Source organism: Neovison vison, chromosome 11, assembly GCF_020171115.1.
Source record: "Neovison vison isolate M4711 chromosome 11, ASM_NN_V1, whole genome shotgun sequence".
Classification (NCBI taxonomy): Eukaryota; Metazoa; Chordata; class Mammalia; order Carnivora; family Mustelidae; genus Neogale; species Neogale vison.
Genome location: NC_058101.1, coordinates 172,484,505 through 172,504,326, shown reverse-complemented (window position 1 = coordinate 172,504,326; position 19,822 = coordinate 172,484,505). Strand labels below are relative to the sequence as shown.

Genomic DNA, 19,822 nt, shown 5'->3' with positions numbered 1-19,822 from the left:
AGCGGCTTAATCCACCGAGCCACCCAGGCGCCCCACACTATTTGTCTTTAATCAGCCAGTTTCAACCGCTATGTTTAAAGCCATCTGTGTGGCTTCTTACCTAAGAGGCTTTGGAGGGTATCCCGCCGGGTTTAGGAAGTGAGGCTTGGGTGGAAGGGGGGGTCTTTTTGGTTTCTGTAGAACTCCTGGGAGGCTTTGTGGTCCCTCACCGCTTCCTTTCTCAGCCGCAAGAGAAAACCTCTTATAGTCTTCCCGCGCTTGTTTAGCCAAAGAGCGTCTCTTCTCATCAGCGGCTTTGGATTTTCGCACTAGAAAAACAAGGAGGTTTGAGAAAGGCCCTGGTCAGCCCACAGAGATGGTGAGCGGAGTCAGCTGGCGATGAGCGCCGTCTCTCAGGAGACTCTGTCTCCTCTGCTGATAACGAACAATCGCTATCAGCGCCTAGGACGCACATAGCTCAGGCCTGCACACTCACAGCTGCCCAGCGCTCCCTGCAGAATTCCTGCCTTTCTAAGGGGGTTTTAGGACATCCTAAGAGGGAGAAGGAGGAGAAAGAGGAAGGAAGGAGAGAGAAATGGAGAACCACGTGTTTGAGAATTTCCTGCATTTGGCAAGACTAAGTGATGAGTCGCAGCCCGAGTTCGAATTCCATGTGGCCGGGAGCCTCTGAATAAGAAGAGGTGGTATCTTCCCTCCCGTGCTCAGCTCAGGACATCACTAGCAAAGATCAGGCTCTCAGGAACTCCTCAGTGCAGTGGCTGGGGACGGGGCAAGAGGTTGGCGAGGCTGGCCCCAGGTCACACTCAGAGCCCCTGAGAGCTGAACCAAGTGTGAACAGGCCTGCTAGACCAAAACCACAAAATGATTCTCTCCACAATCAGAGAATGTGCTGGTACACATAAAAAGTACCCCAAGGCCACCTTTTAATGTTGCTTTGTAAAACAGAGTGTTTTTTGGTTTTGTTTTTGTTTTAGCAACACAGCAGTAAAGGGCTCTAATGCAGGATGCTAAGACTAATTTTCCTTGAGTGTGTTTGCACTTCAGGTGTTCTCAGTCAAGCCCCGTTATATCTGACTTCAGAGAGAAGCCAAAAATGTTCCATTACACGAGAATGTCACCGCATGGAAGTGACTGGGTCTTGCAAATATTTTCGCTTCACAAAACTGTCATGTTAATAGTGTTCGTTGTAATGGAACTGAAGACCAGTTCTCCGCATCCTGCAAACACTGTCACTCCCATTCTCCTGTTTCTCCCTCAAGTGGCCTCAAGGGATAACCTGGCTGGTAAACCTCTTTCTGAGTCAGCTGGAAACCCTCATCATGTCTCAAACCTGCCACTTCCCCTAGAGTTGCTGAGCACGCTTGGCTCTGGCTTAGCTTGCACTGACCTCTTCCTGAGAGGGTTTATCTCTGGCACTGCTAACTCAAAAAGGAGTCAGGGTCAGGTCATAGGTATGGGAGGGTGCTGATATATCCAATCGGTTATTCCTGGGTTCTTCTATCAAAAAGTTAAGGTGAGTTCACTGTTGAAGGGTCAGGTCATAGGTATGGGAGGGTGCTGATATATCCAATCGGTTATTCCTGGGTTCTTCTATCAAAAAGTTAAGGTGAGTTCACTGTTGAAAATTTGGAAAAGTACAGAATAACAAGAAGAAAAATTCAAATAAAGCTCAAATCCCATCGCTCCAAATAAAAAAAAAAATAATGTTAACATGTTAATAACCTTAGTTTTTTTACTTCTTATACTAAGGCATTTAAAAATAGGAATATTTTTCATACTATTTTATAATTTTTCTTCTTCCAGTGAAAAAACGATATAAACACATCTCAATGTCATTAAACCCTCTTCCAAAACGTGTTTTTTCAGAGCTATATACCATTCCATCAAACAGCTATATCACAACTGTGATGGTGGAAAGATGAGTGAAGAACGTTTCTACTCTTCTGCTATTCAAGAAGTGACTCCTAAGCCTCTCAACAACCATTTTAAGCGCTTCTTAGATTGACTAAGAGAAGGAACTGGCCTGGAGAGTCTAAGGTGTTATGGAGGCCTCTGGGTACTCACGAGATGCCTGCCACTCTGAGTCTTCTTTCCAGCTTTTATAAATCTGCTTGGCTTTCTCCTCATCTATTTGTTTTAGTTCTTCATCTTGTGTTTTCTTCACAGGCTCTTTCTTCTGTTAAAAAAAAAAACAAAACCCACACAAAAAACCAGAAACAAACACTAGTGAGTAACTCTGGCAGTTTTCTGCCAAGAGGAAGAAGAGGAGTGGGGAGGGGAGGAGTCAGGGGCACTGAGGAGCTGGTTTCTATGTAACTCCCTCTGGCCCCCTGGCTAGGGAATTTGTTGTTATGGGAAAAGCTTAGAGTGGGTGAGACCTGAAGCTAACTCTATCATGGCCTAGCTGTGCAACCACGTGGCCCGTTACCAAACCTCTCTTGGGCTGTCTTTGCTTAAGTAGAATTAGAAAACTACAAATATTTCATAGGGTTACAGTCAGGGTTAACCCATATTTAAAAAGTGTCTCCCATAGGGCGCCTGGGTGGCTCAGTGGGTTAAGCCGCTGCCTTTGGCTCAGGTCATGATCTCAGGGTCCTGGGATCGAGTCCCGCATCCGGCTCTCTGCTCAGCAGGGATCCTGCTTCCCTATCTCTCTCTCTCTGGCTGCCTCTCCATCTACTTGTGATTTCTCTCTGTCAAAATTAATAAATAAAATCTTAAAAAAAAAGTGTCTCCCATAGTCTGTAACACATAATAAAACTCAATAAATATCCATTTTCCTCAAACATCACTTAACTGTTTTAAAGTGAAATCCCTCAAATACTGTGTAAACACGGCTTCATGGCACCAGTCTAAACACTGCAGTATCCAACAGGCTCCATAAAAATAACAGCACATTTCTAGAGCAATCTCAGCCGTACCTCCACGTGCCCTCAAACCAGTGTCTAAAAATGTGGTACTGGGGGCACCTGGGTGGTTCAGTTGGTTAAGGGTCATCATGTCATGATCTCAGGTCCTGGGATCCAGCCCCCACATTGGGCTTTACGCTCATCGGGGAGTCTGCTTCTCCCTCTGCCTTTGCCCCTCCCCACTGCTCATACTCCTGCTCTCTCTCTCTTTCTCAAATAAATAAAATCTTTAAAAGAATTATTTAAAAATGTGGTACTTACACATTTTAGGTGACCCAAAAAGGAATATTTTTTTGTTTTGTTTTTTAAATTTTTACAAAGCATCCTCTTAGAGAAAATATAAAATAAGAAACACAAGTCTTCCTTAAAAAGGGAATTTGTTTTTCAAGTTGTAAATATACAGAACACAAAAATTATCATTTTAACTTTTTTAAACATTGTGGAAAAATACACATAACATAAAAACCATGTTAGCCATTTTGAAGTGAACAGCTCTGTGGCATTAAGTACACTGAAGGGAATTAGTTTTTAACTAAAGAAAAACACACACCAAATCACTTAGACCTAAAAAAGTACTTTATTTGGGTATTGCTTTCTGAGCGCTTACTAGAAAACTGAATTTAGTACTTGGTGAACCAAATAAAAGCCACGGTCACTTATAATAACGAAGGAAGCTGAGAGGGTCAGAAAAGACTGACCATGCTTAATTTTGCATCTCAGAATCGACAGGTATTTTTTTTTGTGTGTGTGTTTTCCTATAAAAAGATAAAGACATTAAGTTACATTATCTCACCCCAACTAAAATACAAACCTTGATGTTGTGAAACCCATTTTTGATCACTGTGGGAAGTCATAGATCACAGTTAATATAGGAGGTGATCATTCATTCACTCTTTCATCTCAGATGTAACTAAACTTTCATGTATTTATTATCTTCATTTTTTTCCTTACTTTCTTTTCCTGCCTAGAGATAAGCCCCTTTTGTTTCCTCTTATTATAAAAAACAAACAAAAAAACCCCACCAAGCTTTTGGTGTTTTAAATGACTGTTAAAATTTGTTATCACCTTACTGAAGCCATGTATAAACCTGAAATACCTAAAAAGTACTGCTAGCAATTTCTAAACTTAAACAGAAAAAAAAAAACCTTGAAAGTGGAACTTTGTTCATCTTCCACATGCATATTTTAAAATGATTTATTTTTATTTTTTATTTTATTTTTAAAAAAAGATTTTATGTATTTATTTGACAGAGAGAAATCACAAGTAGATGGAGAGGCAGGCAGAGAGAGAGAGGGAAGCAGGCTCCCTGCTGAGCAGAGAGCCCGATGCGGGACTCGATCCCAGGACCCTGAGATCATGACCTGAGCCGAAGGCAGCGGCTTAATCCACTGAGCCACCCAGGCGCCCCCATATTTTAAAATGATTTAAAATGATTAGAAAAGACCTACAACATTAAACCATGATAACGTATATGGGTGCTTAGGAAAAGCAAAAGGTTTACAAAGTAAGTCTACTTAAGGAGAAATATTCACTAATAATGCAGGTGGTATGTGGTTGATGACAATCAAATGTTGGGGAGTGCTGTAGCTAGTAAATCATATTTCTCTTTAACGTGTAGCATCACTATGTTTGGGGCACAGAGGGAAAGGAGACAAATTAACGAGTTTCGCAGAGTAAAGGATGAGATGAGCCCCGACCACTCTATTCATTCCAAAGCAGCTAGAAAACTTAAGTACTTGTCCTGATTCTCTAAGAATTCCTTCAGAAAATTTACTTTTAGCCAAATCTTTACAGGTTGGTCTTTATGTCCTCTACTTAGGAAACCAAACCATTATTCCATTTTTAGAAGTTTTTGCAAGAAGCATGTAGGTCCAGGATGGGGATGGTGAGCCAAGCACGGGAAAGTCAGGTAGAGGCTGAGGGGTGAAGGGGCAACAGGGGTGAGGCTGGACACTGGTCCAAACTCCCACAGGCTGAGGTTTATATACATGAGGGTGGGCAGTTCAATGTCAAAATATCTCCCACGGAAAGCCTCTTATCCCAGCTTGTTAATGGAAATACTTACCACCAGTTTCCTCATTAGACCCTCTCCATTGCCTCCTAAGTCGAAAAGCTCTGTTTTACTATCTTTGTTCTCCAGAGAAGTTGGGTAAGTGATCTATCTGCTCATTCTCTTGAGTTCCCATATAATTTCTTAAGTTAGAGAAGGAATGCATTGGCCCATGGCTTCACGCATTCTCATGAGAGAGTGTGAAGACTAAAAATCTGGCTGTCTCACATCTAAAAATGCTTGAGAACCTTCTAGGCTATCCTCCTTATTTTGGAGCCAAGAAAGCTTAGCTCTCTCTTTTCCATCTAGACTCACCCTCTAGATGGTCTCATCTTTCATCATGAGATGAAAGATATCAGATTCCTTACAAAGGTCTACATGTTTCTCAACCCTAATCTCTCTTCTCATTCACTGACCTTTCCTGCTGTTCTTGACTATGTCAAGTGTGCTCTTGCTTTTGTGCCTTCATACTCGGTGTTGCCTCTGCCTGGGACATAAGGTCCCCCAGTCTCCACATGGCTCCCTCCCTCATTACGTCAGGTCTCTCTTCCAGTAGTGCCTTCTCAGACTATCTCTATAAAAAGTCAGTCCCCACCCTCCCAGCATTCCTCAGCTCCCTTATCCTGCATTATTTTTCTCCACAGAACTTATGACTTCATAGATGTGTTTGTTGTCTGTCTCCCTCATCCAGAATATAAGCTTCCTGAGGGCAGGGATTTTATCTGTTCTGCTTATAGTGCTTTCAATGCCTATAACAGAGCCTAGCACACAGAGAAACTCCATGGACATTGGTTAAATAAATACAAAGATCCTTTGTTTTTCTATCATTTAAAATGAAACAATGTAATCCAGGCAGTGTTACTGAAATTTTCCTTTAGATGCTCTATTGCTACTGTTTTAGAAAGGTACATATTATACCAACAAGATTCATACCGGGACTACACTGCAAAAATTCATCATAGTTTCTTGAAGGCTATCCCAGTTCACACATGTCCCTACAGATCACACGGTCCACTGGAACCAGGGCCTCCGCCATGGCTCCGCCTCAGGCCTGTGGTCACACAGAAACTTCTCTTTACAGCTTCACATCTTACATTACTTTTTCAAACTTTCTGCAGGTCAGATCTACTATGGTTTCCAACTGCCCATCTATGCTCCATTTTTTGTGAGGAATGTATGATGGGATACAGTCTAGCACAATGGAGGAAAGAGGCTCTGCCTGTAGGGAGAATCACATCTGGAAGGGCATGTGAGAGATCTGAGTGCCCAAAGGAGCTCCTGGCACAGTGGGCATGGATGGTTCATCGAACAGGATCCAGCTCACAGAAACAACGAACACATAAGGAACCTAATTTGAATTCAAGATTTCTGCCAAGTTAAATGCTTCATTTATCGCTCCCTGAGATCAGTCTTCCCTTAGTGTTTGCTGCAGCCCAAGATGTTGTCTCTGTGTTAGATCTTCCGTGAGGAGTTTAGCAGATATGTCTTGGCATCTATTCTTTCCGAGATACTCAAGACTTTCCCAACTCCAGATAAATAGGTAAAAATGAAGAGCTATCTTCACAAGCTTTTAAAGACAGATTTCACATCTGCTGCTTTCATTTCTGCATAATATACCAATTTGTGAAACATTAGTGCCAATGGCTATGCATTTAGCCCCCTGAAGACAGAACATTAAGTCTTTACCTGGTGAAATCCATATGCCTTCATACGATTGATAGAATCTGCCAACATTTGTTGAATATTTCTTGAGGAACTGGAGAGTGACTAAAAATTAAATGAAACACGTTTTTATACCATTTAGAACTACAATGCAATTTCAGCAGATAATCTGTTCATGCTTCCCTTGTTTCAATGTCCCCTAACGTGCTGCACCCCCACAGGTGGATGCACCAAAGCTTCCCACCAGCACCTGAGTTCCTGAGTCATTAACGACGGAGGCAGCAGGTGTGCGAAGCTTTAGCCTGCCCACTCAATAGGGCTTAGAAATGAATTATGGCTCGAGATCCTGGAGCTGGTGGTTTACTCATGACAAGTGAGTTTCTGTATTTTGTTCCCAGCTGGCCCCAGGGCCCCTGAATAACTTCTAGACATCACCCTTATTCCTTAATTTAAATTCTCGTCTTCTCTTAATCCCTGCTCGACCTCATCCCCTGTTTTTGGTTAGACCAGAAAAATGCTTAGTCTCTGCCATTTAACTGCATGTGCCTTTCTCTCTCTCTAGGTAGGAGCAGAAGCAGGAATGGAGTATCAGTTCCATGCCTGGGAGCCCTGCCCACTTTCCCTGCCTGATCGCACTCCTTTCCCACCTCTCCCACCCCTGTTACCCAGCCCAGTGTCTGGGTTCATGCCATTCCAGACAGATTTCCCAGGAGGCAACTCCTGCCAGTGGGGTTCCCAGATCCATTGCCTGGATTCCCTGGTGTATCTCCTGCCTGCCACATGTCAACTGCTCAGGCATCATGACTGAGCTGGCATATCACACTGAGTGCCTCTTTAGACCAGGTCAGTTATACAGGCCCCTGTCACCGTGTCCCTGGCCTGAATGTAGAGTCTGGACCAAGTCCCAGCGTGAAAAGCCACACATAGTTTACAGCTTAATAGAGCCACCTGCAGCCCATATTACCAGGATTTATGTGTCTTGTGCCTGAGAATTCACTCCTGAATTTTGATATTGATCAGAAAGAAACTGTCAGAAAATTTTCAGAAAAATGGTACCAAAATTCAGTGTGGAGCACAGGGGATACTTTGGGGTCATTACTAAGCCATGTAATAAACCAGTGTGGATATTCAATTTTGCCCCCTTCGTAACAGTAGCTACACTGCATTTCCCAGCTGCCCTAGCAGTTAGGTGTGCCCGTGGGAATAAGCCATCTCCACTATAATGTAGGTGATAACTGGTATCTGCCGCTTCTATTCTAGTCCTTAAAGTCTCCTTCCCACATGCCTCTAGGCCACTTCCCCCTTCCTAGGCTTACTGCTAAAAACTGGAGGACCATCAAAAGCCTGAGTCCCTAACTGACTGAGCGGACCTGGGCTCTCCTGAATCAGAACCCATCCTGGATGTTTTAAGAGAGAAAGATGAACTTCTGTTCTGTTTTGACCATTGCGGTTTTGGTCTGTTTGTTACAAAAGTTTCATCTATGTTAGTTGATAAAACTGGCCATGGCAGTTGCTGGTGGCACTCTTCAAGCCTTCTGCTGTTTTTTTTTTTTTTTGTTTTGTTTTTTTTTTTTTACTAATCATGGGGAGTGCTATTAGGGCTAATTCCACTGGTGGCTACTAGTCATGGAAGGACCATTACGACCAGGCACAGTGACTTAGTCAGTCTTATTTTTATTACTCACAACACCTCTAATGGATGGGCAACACAATGCCCAATTATCAGAGGAAGAAACTGAGTCGCAGAGGAGTTGTGTATCTTGCTGGCATCACACAGCTGACTTGTGCCAGAGTTTATAGTTTTTCCACTATGTTGACACTGTAACGACAGGAAATAAACTCTAGGTCAAAAGTTTCTTTATGCCTATTACTTGGCAAAAAAATGAATCCTATAGGTTTCAAAATTACTACTTACTTAAAATATTCTGTCTTGTTTTTTATTTTAATATTATAAAAGAATACATAGCTTCTTTGCATCCAAAATAGCACAGTAACCAGTTCTTATTTATGAACAGGTTAGGACTGTTTCAGCAGGTTTTGTGTATGTCTGCTCAAAAGTCCACAGCAATTTTGAAGGGTTTGGGCTTGCAGTCTCTGAATAAATGTCTACCATAAGGAATGTGAGTTTTTTTTTTTAAAGATTTTATTTATTTATTTGACAGAGAGAGATCACAGTAGACAGAGAGGCAGGCAGAGAGAGGGAAGCAGGCTCCCTGCTGAGCAGAGAGCCCGATGCAGGACTCGATCCCATGACCCCGAGATCATGACCTGAGCCGAAGGCAGCGGCTTAACCCACTGAGCCACCCAGGCGCCCCAAGGAATGTGAGTTTTAAAAACAGGCTCACTCTCCCTTTCTTCAATGCAGTAAGATCTGTGGGGCATCATTTTGCAAAAAGGATCAGTTTCGAGGCAGGTAACCACCCTCCCTTGCCTCCTCATGCGCAGTAGATAAGGTTCCAGTTTTGGTGTCTACACCCCTGGCCTCCCCATTGGTTTGTCACAGGACCTGGACGGATGCAGCCAGCACAGCTTTGGACCCAGGATTTGTCGGTGGCACCTCCACCAGGCTCAGCCTTTAAGCTCTCCAACAAACTCTCAATTGTTTCCTGAATTAGCATCAGGCTAACAGGCAATTGACATGACATGTCTCTTTTAACATATATTCTACTTTGTCAAATATTTTTCGCCCCATCACTTGCCAATTACTGTTACGGGTATAATACCTTAAGCATACTGTGTGAGTTATTCTTTATCCCTTAGAATTATTTGTTCAACTGAATGATTCATCTTATATACACATACAACACTATTTTTTCAACACTTGCTTTTTGCTTTATTATCTTAATTTTTTTCCATCATCTATCTATCACCAAAGGCAAACTACCCCGAGATGGACCACTTTGGCATGCAGATTGTTTTTTAACTAAAAGCAATCAAAACACAGCACATTCAGGAAAATCTCTTTACCTCCCCATCTCAACTGCCTAAAAGAATTTAGATAAAGGACCTGCTCCAGGAAGAGAACTATGCTATAGGTAACTACATTATACTATGAACTAGATACAAGGCCTGTCTGATCAAAGTCCTCTATGTCCCATTCTTTCTGAGTGACCAGGCAAACATTTGTTCCCCAAACATTTACTCCTCTTCATCTTCCTGTGAATTACATTCATTCCCTTTAAGTCCCAGGCCCTTAGCCTCTTTCTCTTAGTTCAGGATGATATATATACCTCATTTTGCTTGACTCTCTTTGGAATTTCCAAAGAAATTCCACACAGACCATGGGGCGTTCCCATACAAATGAAATTAAATTTGATTTTCTCCTGTTAATCTATCTCATGTCAATCTGATTCTTAGTCTGGCCAGAAGGACCTTGACAGGCAGAGGAAATTCTTCCTCCCTGACACCAGCATTTTGACACTCTAACTGCTTTTGCACTTATCAGAAATGATGAGGTTATTCATATTCTTAAGATAATGCAAAACTTAAGCACAGACACACGAACCAGACAATGGAACGTTTTGTGATGCTGGGGATTGAAGGGACCAGTGTAACCAGCAGCACCACCTGCTGGGGCCAGTCAGAGTTGCCGGCCTTTCTTTGTCGGAAGGTTTAGGTTGAGTCTTCAGTGGACCAAAGCTCAAAGTTGGCTCTTGAGTAGAAGAGTCTGAGCATAAATAATTTTCATTACTTTAACAACCACCCAGTTAACAATGACATGATACTTCTACTGAAGTACTTCTATATGCCTAAAATATACTGTAAACTCCAAAATTATTCACATATACTAAGAACCACATGTATAAAAATTCTAATTTTCAATGTGAATCAAGATTTGCCACTATTCCAAAGTGCTAAAATAATATGAATAATTAATCAAGACTTGTGTACAGCACATTCGTTCAGATACACTTACATGTTCTACAAATCCATGGAATACAAGTTCAATGTAATAGACTAAAAATAGTATGGTCCAAAAAAGATTTCCTTTATTAAAAAACAAAACCAGATTACTGGCTCAAAGGTGATGAATAATGATGCTAACACCAGATGGACACAATCTGAGGAATACCGCTGCCGCTCTGAGCATTCTCAGAGTGAAGGTAAAGGGGCTTCTAAGAGAGGGAACCACCCCTCTGAAGCTTCCATATGATGCTGTGTTCCAGGGAATATACTCTTTAGTTATTCCTATTTGTAACACAAGAAAGAGATGAAAGCTACCACCCACCTGCATAATTTTTCTTTCAAAGCACTTTCAAGTCCAATACATCATTTGACCTTCATTATCAACCCCAAAAGGGTGTCAAAGCAGGTACTGTCCCCTTTACCGAAGAGGTAAACTGACCTGTTAATAGGTAGGAAAGCAGAGATAGAAACCCATGTCCTCTCGATGACTACAGCTTGCTCCTTCCATGGGGTGTCCCAGAGAGAACATATGTTTGTTCTCATGCATGCAAGGAAGCCTCTGCAGCCCCCTCCCATTTGCTGCATTAAAGATGTGTCTGTAGCTGCTGAAACTATGGGCAGAGTTAAAGCAATCTCATATTTCCTTTATTAAAAAAAAAAAACATTGCCACTGAATATTTATGCAAAACTCCACAAAATAAAGTGAAAAATTGAAAGCTAGTGACATCAGGAGCTAGACCGAGTCAGAATGGTCCTCTCTAGTCAGTGTAGGCCCGATTAGATCTGGAAGTGGAGCCCATCTGTACTGACCAAAGGGTGGCATGAATGTGTATGTATATGTATATCTTGACTACCATTAAACTTAAAAGCATGGGAATTCAAATCTATATAATTTAAATTATAGCAATTGGATTATCAATTGCTATATTATCAAAAGATGCTATAGCAACATCAGTAGTACATGGTTACAAATTATATTTCCCCCAGAGATTATGTGTCTTATGAGGATTATTCTAATTATATTCACTTTTAAAATGTGATCTGAGGGACGCCTGGGTGGCGCAGTTGGTTAAACGACTGCCTCCGGCTCAGGGCGTGATCCTGGAGTCCCGGGATCGAGTCCCACATCAGGCTCCCAGCTCCATGGGGAGTCTGCTTCGCTCTCTGACCTTCTCCTCGCTCATTCTCTCTCTCACTGTCTCTCTCTCTCTCAAATAAATAAAATAAAATCATAAAAAAAAAATGTGATCTGAAAAATAGTTCATTCTGGTTTTTAACCTAACATGCACTCTGTTTAAAAGTAGGGTTATGCAATTTATTAACTCCACATAAACCAGAAAGCGCCAATAAACAGAAAATTTTTAGCATTCAACTTTAATGGTAAAGATGAAAATGACGAGTTAACAGGCTAAAACCAAGAGTTTACTTCTGAAAACAAGCTGCTCATTTAAGTATTTAGCTATCTTGTTCTTACACCTCTTGAATCCATGGTATTCCTCATGGACCACAGGTTAGAATAATAACCTCCATGAAGGCAAAAGACCATATCTGCTTAATTCACTGTTATCTGGGGGCCCAGCAAACAGAACAGTGACTGGCACTTAGTAAAGGCCTCAGTAAGTATTTGGTGCATGAATGAACTCACCATAAATTCTGAAGTACTTTCTTAATCATTCAAAAATATTCCGTCTAGTTTTAATATTAATCAAAAGAGACAAACAAAATTCTCTGAAAATTGATGGCCTGTAACTCACCTAGTTTGCTAACCAGGTTACTGGAATAATCAGATCATCCTATTACCAACAATTTAAAATAACACTTCCCAATGATGACTATAATAGGAAGCATTTGAGCATACTGGGATTTAGCTTTTTTCTTTCTAAAATAATAAGAGAGGCAGAATAATGAGACTGCCTTGATAAAGTTACAAAGGAGAATAATGTAGGGTGGAGATACCTTCCAAAGGCCAACTAGACTAACAAGATGAAAAATGGGACAACCAATTTTACTCGTGAAAATATGGTACATGGTCCCTATGGGATGATTTTTCTGAAACATGAATTAGGACAACAGAGACCCTAGGGAATCTTTCTCCTACTTTGCTAACATTGTACCTAATAAAATCTATGCAGGGGGACTACTGAATGGCTTTACTTAAAAGTACAGCAGACTCTAATACGGTGTGTAGTTTTATGGCGCATCTTTAAATAACACACTGAGTTGATTTTGCACATATTAGAGCATCAGACTGTCATAGTGGATGAACATCTGTCCATTTCCATTGCACCTTCCTCCTACAACCCTCAAAGCAATGTGCAAACAGCAGAACTAGGCAGGGATATGTTCAGAAAATACAATAATGCAGAACTGGTAAGGGCTGTTAGGGCAAAGCATTTCAGATATGAGAGAGTTCCAAAGGCCACTCTCACCGTCCCACCAAGGACACACATGATATATGTTCCATGAAAAATGAAAAGAAGACAAGCAAGTGTAAGTATAAAGTAATAAAGGATAGCTAAGAGAATATACAGAGTCTTAAAAGTATGATGGCTATGGGAAGTCTTGACACAGTGGAATATAAGAACTGAACTATAAATGATAGAAAATAATGTTTATGTCATACATAATACTATAAAAAACATTTCAGTATAAAGGACCTCACGTTTCCAGACTCAGTATTCCATAATTTCTTCCTGGCACACTACTTTTAGTGAGCTGGATAAGCGAATTACTGTAAATATTATGCAAAATAAAGTGTTACCGACTTCATAATGTGCAATTCTCAAGACTAGAAATGTTTTTCTCTTTTGTCATTTACTTTATAGTAAGCATTTTATACAACAAACTGCTTTTAAAAACACAGCAGCTTAAATGGTTTCTAAAGCCCTAGGATTTTGTAGTTCTACTTTATATAAAATGTTATTCTACAGACTACCTTGAAATTCCATTACAGTTACATGGAAACTACCTGGGTAATTGTGTAACTTTCTGATTATGGCTCTACTTTTTAATTAATAAAATGAGAACAAATCCCTTGTCTGTTTTTGCCTAGTTCACCCAACACTTTATCTCTCACAAAAACAATACTGAAATGCTTCCTGCAGGTGTACTAGAAGGGAATATATATCAAGGCAAACAGTTACTGTTTGGGGATTATCCCTCTTTTTATTTCACATCTGTTGAGAAGAAATCTACAGGCCCCAAATGGTGGCACTTAGGCTGAAGCTCCAAATCAGTAAACCAAGACTTAATACCTAACCTAACTGCAGTTTCAACCCCCCAGAAACTGACCTTCCAGCAGTCAACATGGGAATTTCCTGGTCAGCACTAGGAATTTTACTGATAGACCCCTTCCGTTCCCTTAGGAGGGTGACCTTGCCTAAAACAATGGATTCTTTGCTAATAATTTCCTTCTCTCCACTCCCTCTCTACTTTTCCTTCTCTGTAGCCCTTTGGAGCTCCCCTCTACTCGCTAGACAGATGCTACCCAATTCATGAACCAATTAATAAGCCAGTTAGATCTTTAAAATTTGCTCAATTTAATTTTTGTTATTTAACACACTCAATTTAGTCCTCAAAATTCTAGCCTGCATTTCAGGAATATATTTTCCCATTCTGTTGACATTGGGGTTCCTTATTATAAATGTGAACCCAACTCCCTTCAGGGCTTGATGATATAACTGTGTGCAGATAAGACTCAGTCACCACCAGCGTGGTTCCACCACCCCCAGGTACAAGGGCAGCTCCTAGACTTCACCCTGCCTACTCACAAAGCTTTAGCACTCCTCTCCAAGGCACCATGATCTAAGACTACTTTACTAATACACTAATTTACACTATTTACAAAAAGCACAAGCCACATATAACCCAAAACTTTGGTCGCTCTACAAGTAGCACCTGGAGAAAAGTAAGGGTCCAAAAACCCCAATTCTTTTCTATTCTTTCAAAGAAGTGGTCCTCATCTTAGTATCTTGCTTTGGAATCTCTCCCTTATAGAGGCAAACAACCAAAATGCAGATTTAGACAGCTGCTGGTTTCTGAGCAGAGCGCAAGCTTAACTTTTGGTTCGGAAGGGATGTATGGAAGAAGGAAAACCCAAGTGGAAGTCTTTCATCATGTCTGAAAATAGTTTCACAGGGTGCTCCTTCACTGCTGTCTACTGATGGGAACACAAAGCTATGAGTTAGAATAGCACTTAAAAATATAACTGAATACCACCATGGTGTCAAGGTCAAGGTTACAATAAAAATTTACAGTTTAGTAGCTTTTTTTTTTTAAACCATTCTGTTATAGTAAAATGACAGATTTAAAAACATACCAGAGCCTTGGGACAGTGCATGCAAACACATGCATGTGCACAAAGTAGGGGTAGAGACGTGTCATCTCTAACTCTCGTTCTTTAAAGATATGAAGAGTAGGACTCTTGCTCAAGGCATTTTTTTTTTTTTTTAAACGGTCTACTCAGCTTTATTAAACATACTAGATCTACATCAAGGCGTTTTCATCTATGAGCCTCAAGCCTCAAGGTTTTTTGTTTGTTTGTTTGTTTTGTTTTTTTAAGAATGCTTTGAATCCTGGATGTTTGTGTTCTAATTTTTTTAGTCTTCTGTTTTGCAGTATGGTCCACTCTGAAGGCCATTTGTACAAAAATAACAAGTAATTCTCTGGAGATAAAATCTACAAGTGGACAGATCTAGTTTTATTCAAGGTCCCCTTTGGGGCAAGGACAATCAGTCTACTGATTAATGAGTTCCCAGCCTACAGATTACATATAAACAGAGAAACACAAAGGGGCTTAGCTTTGAATTAGCATGCTCTGCTTGTCTCCCAGGCACACCTAGAACCGTTCTGTTCTCCCCTCAATATTCTGGCACAAGAGTGGGGAAAACACTGACAGCATCCAGAGGACTGTCTACACCCTGGTCCCTAAGATCTCCACTTAGCTGTGGGAGATACTCAAACACCCAAACTCCCCAGGAGGGGATGCTTCACACAGGCATCATCTGTCATTTTCTCTGGCTCCTATTAACTCCCCCTTGCACATGCGTTTGCCTGGGAATGGCATCTGCTTCCTGACCTGCAGGTCTCAGACCCTGGCTGGGTGACAGCTAAATCCTGGTATTTACTATCACCTCTGGTTCAGTAACAGCACCCAGGATAACTAAGTGTTCAACCGTGATCCACTGAGAACCACAACACTCCCACTGAATGTTAAGCTAAGCATCATTTCTGTTCTCCATGTACTATCACCACTGCCAAAAACAAGGACAGGGTAGGTATTTTGCAAAGGGCAATAGCTTTTCAGGATAAGAACCATACTCTCAGCTCTAATCCAGGCATCGCTTCCGCCTCCTACTCAGACTGCACAAACCATGGAGCCTACGGGCCCCCTCTAGCTCTTCATCTGAACAGTGAAAAGGACCAAGGTTGGGCTTATTATAAAAACAGCATCTTATAACTGAAGAACTTCAGGGAATAATTCCTATGGTTTCTATCAGATGATGCTGGGCAAGCACCCTCATGTTTATAAAATTTCTCAGCTTCCTTTGTAAAGAAACAGAGTTGCTAATTTAATCTCTATGTTATAGAAGGAATTGATTCCTTATAGGATACTGCCTGGAGTCACAGAGCTGCCTGGGAGGACTGAAGCCTCCATTCCCAGACAAGAGGTCTTGCCCTGTGTCAATGGTACAGTTTTACAGTATCTGGTACTTAATCGGGGAGTCTTACCTTTGGCTATCTATTTGTTAAAATGAAAATTTTAAATCACTGTAAGTATATTCTTTAAAAAATTTTTTCATAAAGATTATCTTTGTGAAGAAAATTGTTCTGAGACTGGATCCCAAGTTTTCTAAACCCTGAAGTGGGGATCCAACAACTCTTCTCAAAACTCCTCGATTTGCTTCTTATGGCTCTAAGGGTGAAATAGAAATTCTTCAACCTTGGACTTGGGGCAAATCTTTCATTATTCTACAACAGATCTCCTTGGATGAATTCATCTGCTAATGAAGATACAAAATAAATCATTATTATATTGGTATAAAATAATCCAAAGGCAAACCTATAGATTGGGCCATTTCGTGTTCTGGTTCTGTTAGGTGTTAGACAGTTTGGTAGTCAGGGCTGGGGTCCCCAACAAGAAGATATGGAGTCAGGACAACTAACACAAAACACCACTGACATCCCATTTTGTAGCTTAGACAGGACCACACTAACATTCTGCTTTGGTCTTTGCAAAAGTGACTTTTGTAAAATATCCTAAAGTAAAAGAATTAACCACAAAACATTTGTCACCATCATGGGCAAGGGGCAGTTAAGACACAAGCCCCCAGATGTCAGCAAAATAGACCACCCACACATGGACATTAACCTAAATACGTAGACAGATACGTGACCAGAGCCCTGATTGGCAGGACTCTGCGTACCCTGATTGCTGAAGACGGTTCGGCAAAACAGCTCCCCCAAATCCCTAAACTTAGAAACTCCAAGGGCATCACTCTTGGGCCCCCTCCCTCTCTGGGAGCTTTATACTCTTGCTCAATAAACTGCTTTGTGGGTGTACTGATCTCTTCCCGTGAAGCTGGCTGCGGCATTCATTCAGGCTGATTTCATCTTATTCAAAATACTACTAGTAGGGCACCTGGGTGGCTCAGTGGGTTAAGCCACTGCCTTCGGCTCAGGTCATGATCTCAGGGTCCTGGGATCGAGTCCCGCGTCAGGCTCTCTGCTCAGCAGGGAACCTTCTTCTTCCTCTCTCTCTCTCTCTCTGCCTGCCTCTCTGCCTACTTGTGATCTCTCTCTGTCAAAAAAAAAAAAAAAAAAAATACTACTGGTAAATAGGGAGGACAGTGAAAGAATAAGTGTTGAATTTACCCCGAGTCCTACACAGACCCAGTGGGGTCCCTGACTACATTTGCCTTGACCCTTTCATAAGATAATCAGAGCAGAACTTAGAAACACTGGCTGACACAAATGCAGAAATACAGTCTACGCTGATGCTTCAGTGCAAATACAAGGGGTCACTATTCACCGGAAGAATGACTTCCCGTAACTAAATGACTCTGCACAAGAGCTTCTACAGTGCTGAATGCACATCAATGTTTGGGTTGAATTTAACTTTCCCCTACTATACACAGCCCTTCAAAGAACTGAGGTAAGACCAGTAAGGGGTGCTTTGGGTCTGGAGTTCTCTGATGATGATCTATCATGTGAAACTTATTACAAATCTAGCAAGGCCATTCTACTTTAGTAAATCTATAGTGGGTTTTCCGTGAATTTCGCTCATGATTCTGGAAGACTGACTGCTCTTAAACCTGCCCATGGGTATTCAGATAACCTTCATGATCACTAACTTCAATAAAAACTGCTTAACAATTTTTCTTTTTATAATAAATTTTAGGCCATGTGCAGACAATGAACGTTCAAAGAAAAGACTTCCTTCTAGATATTTTACTTATTATACTTATAGTCTATAATATATATGTTATATATATTATACTTATATTATACTTAAAATAGATTACAGATGAAATGTGGAACTCTTTACTGTGCAAGCCTGAACCGCAATTTGGAAACATAATCGGATGACTTCCAAAGATCTAGTCTTGGTTTCTCACCAGAGTTCTCATCTGAAGGTACAGATAGGGGGAATATGATGAATTCTATTTTAAATACCCCAGGGCTATGATGAGAATGAAAGTAGATAAACAAAAAGGAGAGCTTTCTAGCTGATTTTTGGGTTATCTCTTTGAGCATTAGTCTGCATCTGTATAAAAGAAATACTTGCATTTTCCATTTCACAGGAATATTATGAAATGAAATAACTATATGAGAAAAAGTTTTGCAAACTCTAAGTCAGCTTGTATATAATTTATTATCATGTGTAAAATCAACTTATATCTACCACCTAAAGTGGCATGCAGAATCCTTGGTATCTCTAAACTAGACTCTGCTCCTTTATTTTATTTTTTTTTTTTTTTAAAGATTTTATTTATTTATTTGACAGAGAGAAATCACAAGTAGACGGAGAGGCAGGCAGAGAGAGAGAGAGGGAAGCAGGCTCCCTGCTGAGCAGAGAGCCCGATGTGGGACTCGATCCCAGGACCCTGAGATCATGACCTGAGCCGAAGGCAGCGGCTTAACCCACTGAGCCACCCAGGCGCCCCAAGACTCTGCTCCTTTAAAACCAGCTTCTCCCCCAGAGGTTCCTGTCCATGCTCACATCATCCACATCATCCTAGGCGTCTCAGCTTAGAAACTTGGGTTGTACTAGGAAGCTTGCCCCAACACCCACTCTGATCCATGAATAATCAGCTCAAATTTAAAAATTTCAAAAAATAAATCTGACCAGGTCAAATCTTTGTTCAAAAATCTTTGGCAATAACCAGTTGTTCTTGAAAAAAGAGGCCAAAACACAAAGTTGTCCCCAAGACCCTGTCCTGTCTGGCGTTGCCCTCCCTCTCACTCAATCGTATGCTCTCCTCTGTCCCTTCTGCATTGCAGCCACACAGCCTAATTTGGGCTCTCCAAAGCCCCCTGTTCTTCTAGCTACACAGCCTTTGTCCATGCTGTCCCTTTGTTGGAACCACTGGCCCCGGTCATCCTCTGTCATCATCTCCAGCTCCATGTCCTCTGCAAAGCCACCCTGCACTTCCTGCCATTGCTCAAATTCTAGTGTAATAGGGGTGCACAGAAACATATCCTTTTCTTGAGATCACTCATTATCTTTTGAAATGACGGGTTATATGAAGTCTCTCTCTGCTTTCTAAACTGTAAAGTTCATTCAGCAGTTCTTTCCTTCAATTTATTCTAAAGTTCAGCAGTGATTCTGTCCTTACTCCTCCCTATAATCTCAATGCCTAGCACATAATGGGTACTTCTTAAATGAATGAGTAAATCAGCCAATCTTGAGATCTTCTCCTCTCACTGTGTGTTTGTCTGTGTGTGTGTGTATTATATGTGTGTGTATATAAAATATAATTCCTATAATATTTATGGTATAGTAGAACAATAATAACCATGGTATTTAATTTCTATTTTAATCTTCTGTCCTGCTTTTGGAAAAAAACTTTTTTCTATGAAACTATTGTAATTCAGGCACAAAGATAAGCATGCATACATAATGCTTTGAAGAAGGGTTTTTTTGTTCTTGTTGTTGTTATTCTTCATTTTAGGGGTGCTAGAAAAGAAGTCTGCTATTTGGAGGGAGTTTGGTATTAAATGTGGAATACAAAGCAGCCCTGGGAGGGACTGAATGCTTTACTGCACATGTGGGGAAAGGATCCAGGTCTGACCC

General features: G+C 41.0%; 1 protein-coding gene across 5 annotated transcripts in view; it reads right to left on the bottom strand.

Annotated features, from left to right (window-relative positions):
• Positions 1-19,822, bottom strand: part of SH2D4A (SH2 domain containing 4A) — a 60,228-nt gene that overhangs the window by 20,043 nt on the left and 20,363 nt on the right. The window contains exons 5-8 of one of the 5 annotated variants that reach the window (XM_044225264.1): positions 8,312-8,440; positions 6,646-6,726; positions 2,065-2,176; positions 101-308 (exon numbers count right to left, since the gene is read on the bottom strand). In XM_044225264.1, the coding sequence (XP_044081199.1) occupies positions 101-308; positions 2,065-2,176; positions 6,646-6,726; positions 8,312-8,440 (530 nt within the window). The remainder of the gene's footprint in view (positions 1-100; positions 309-2,064; positions 2,177-6,645; positions 6,727-8,311; positions 8,441-19,822) is intronic. The other 4 variants (XM_044225265.1, XM_044225266.1, XM_044225267.1 and 1 more) reach the window with 4 other exon arrangements.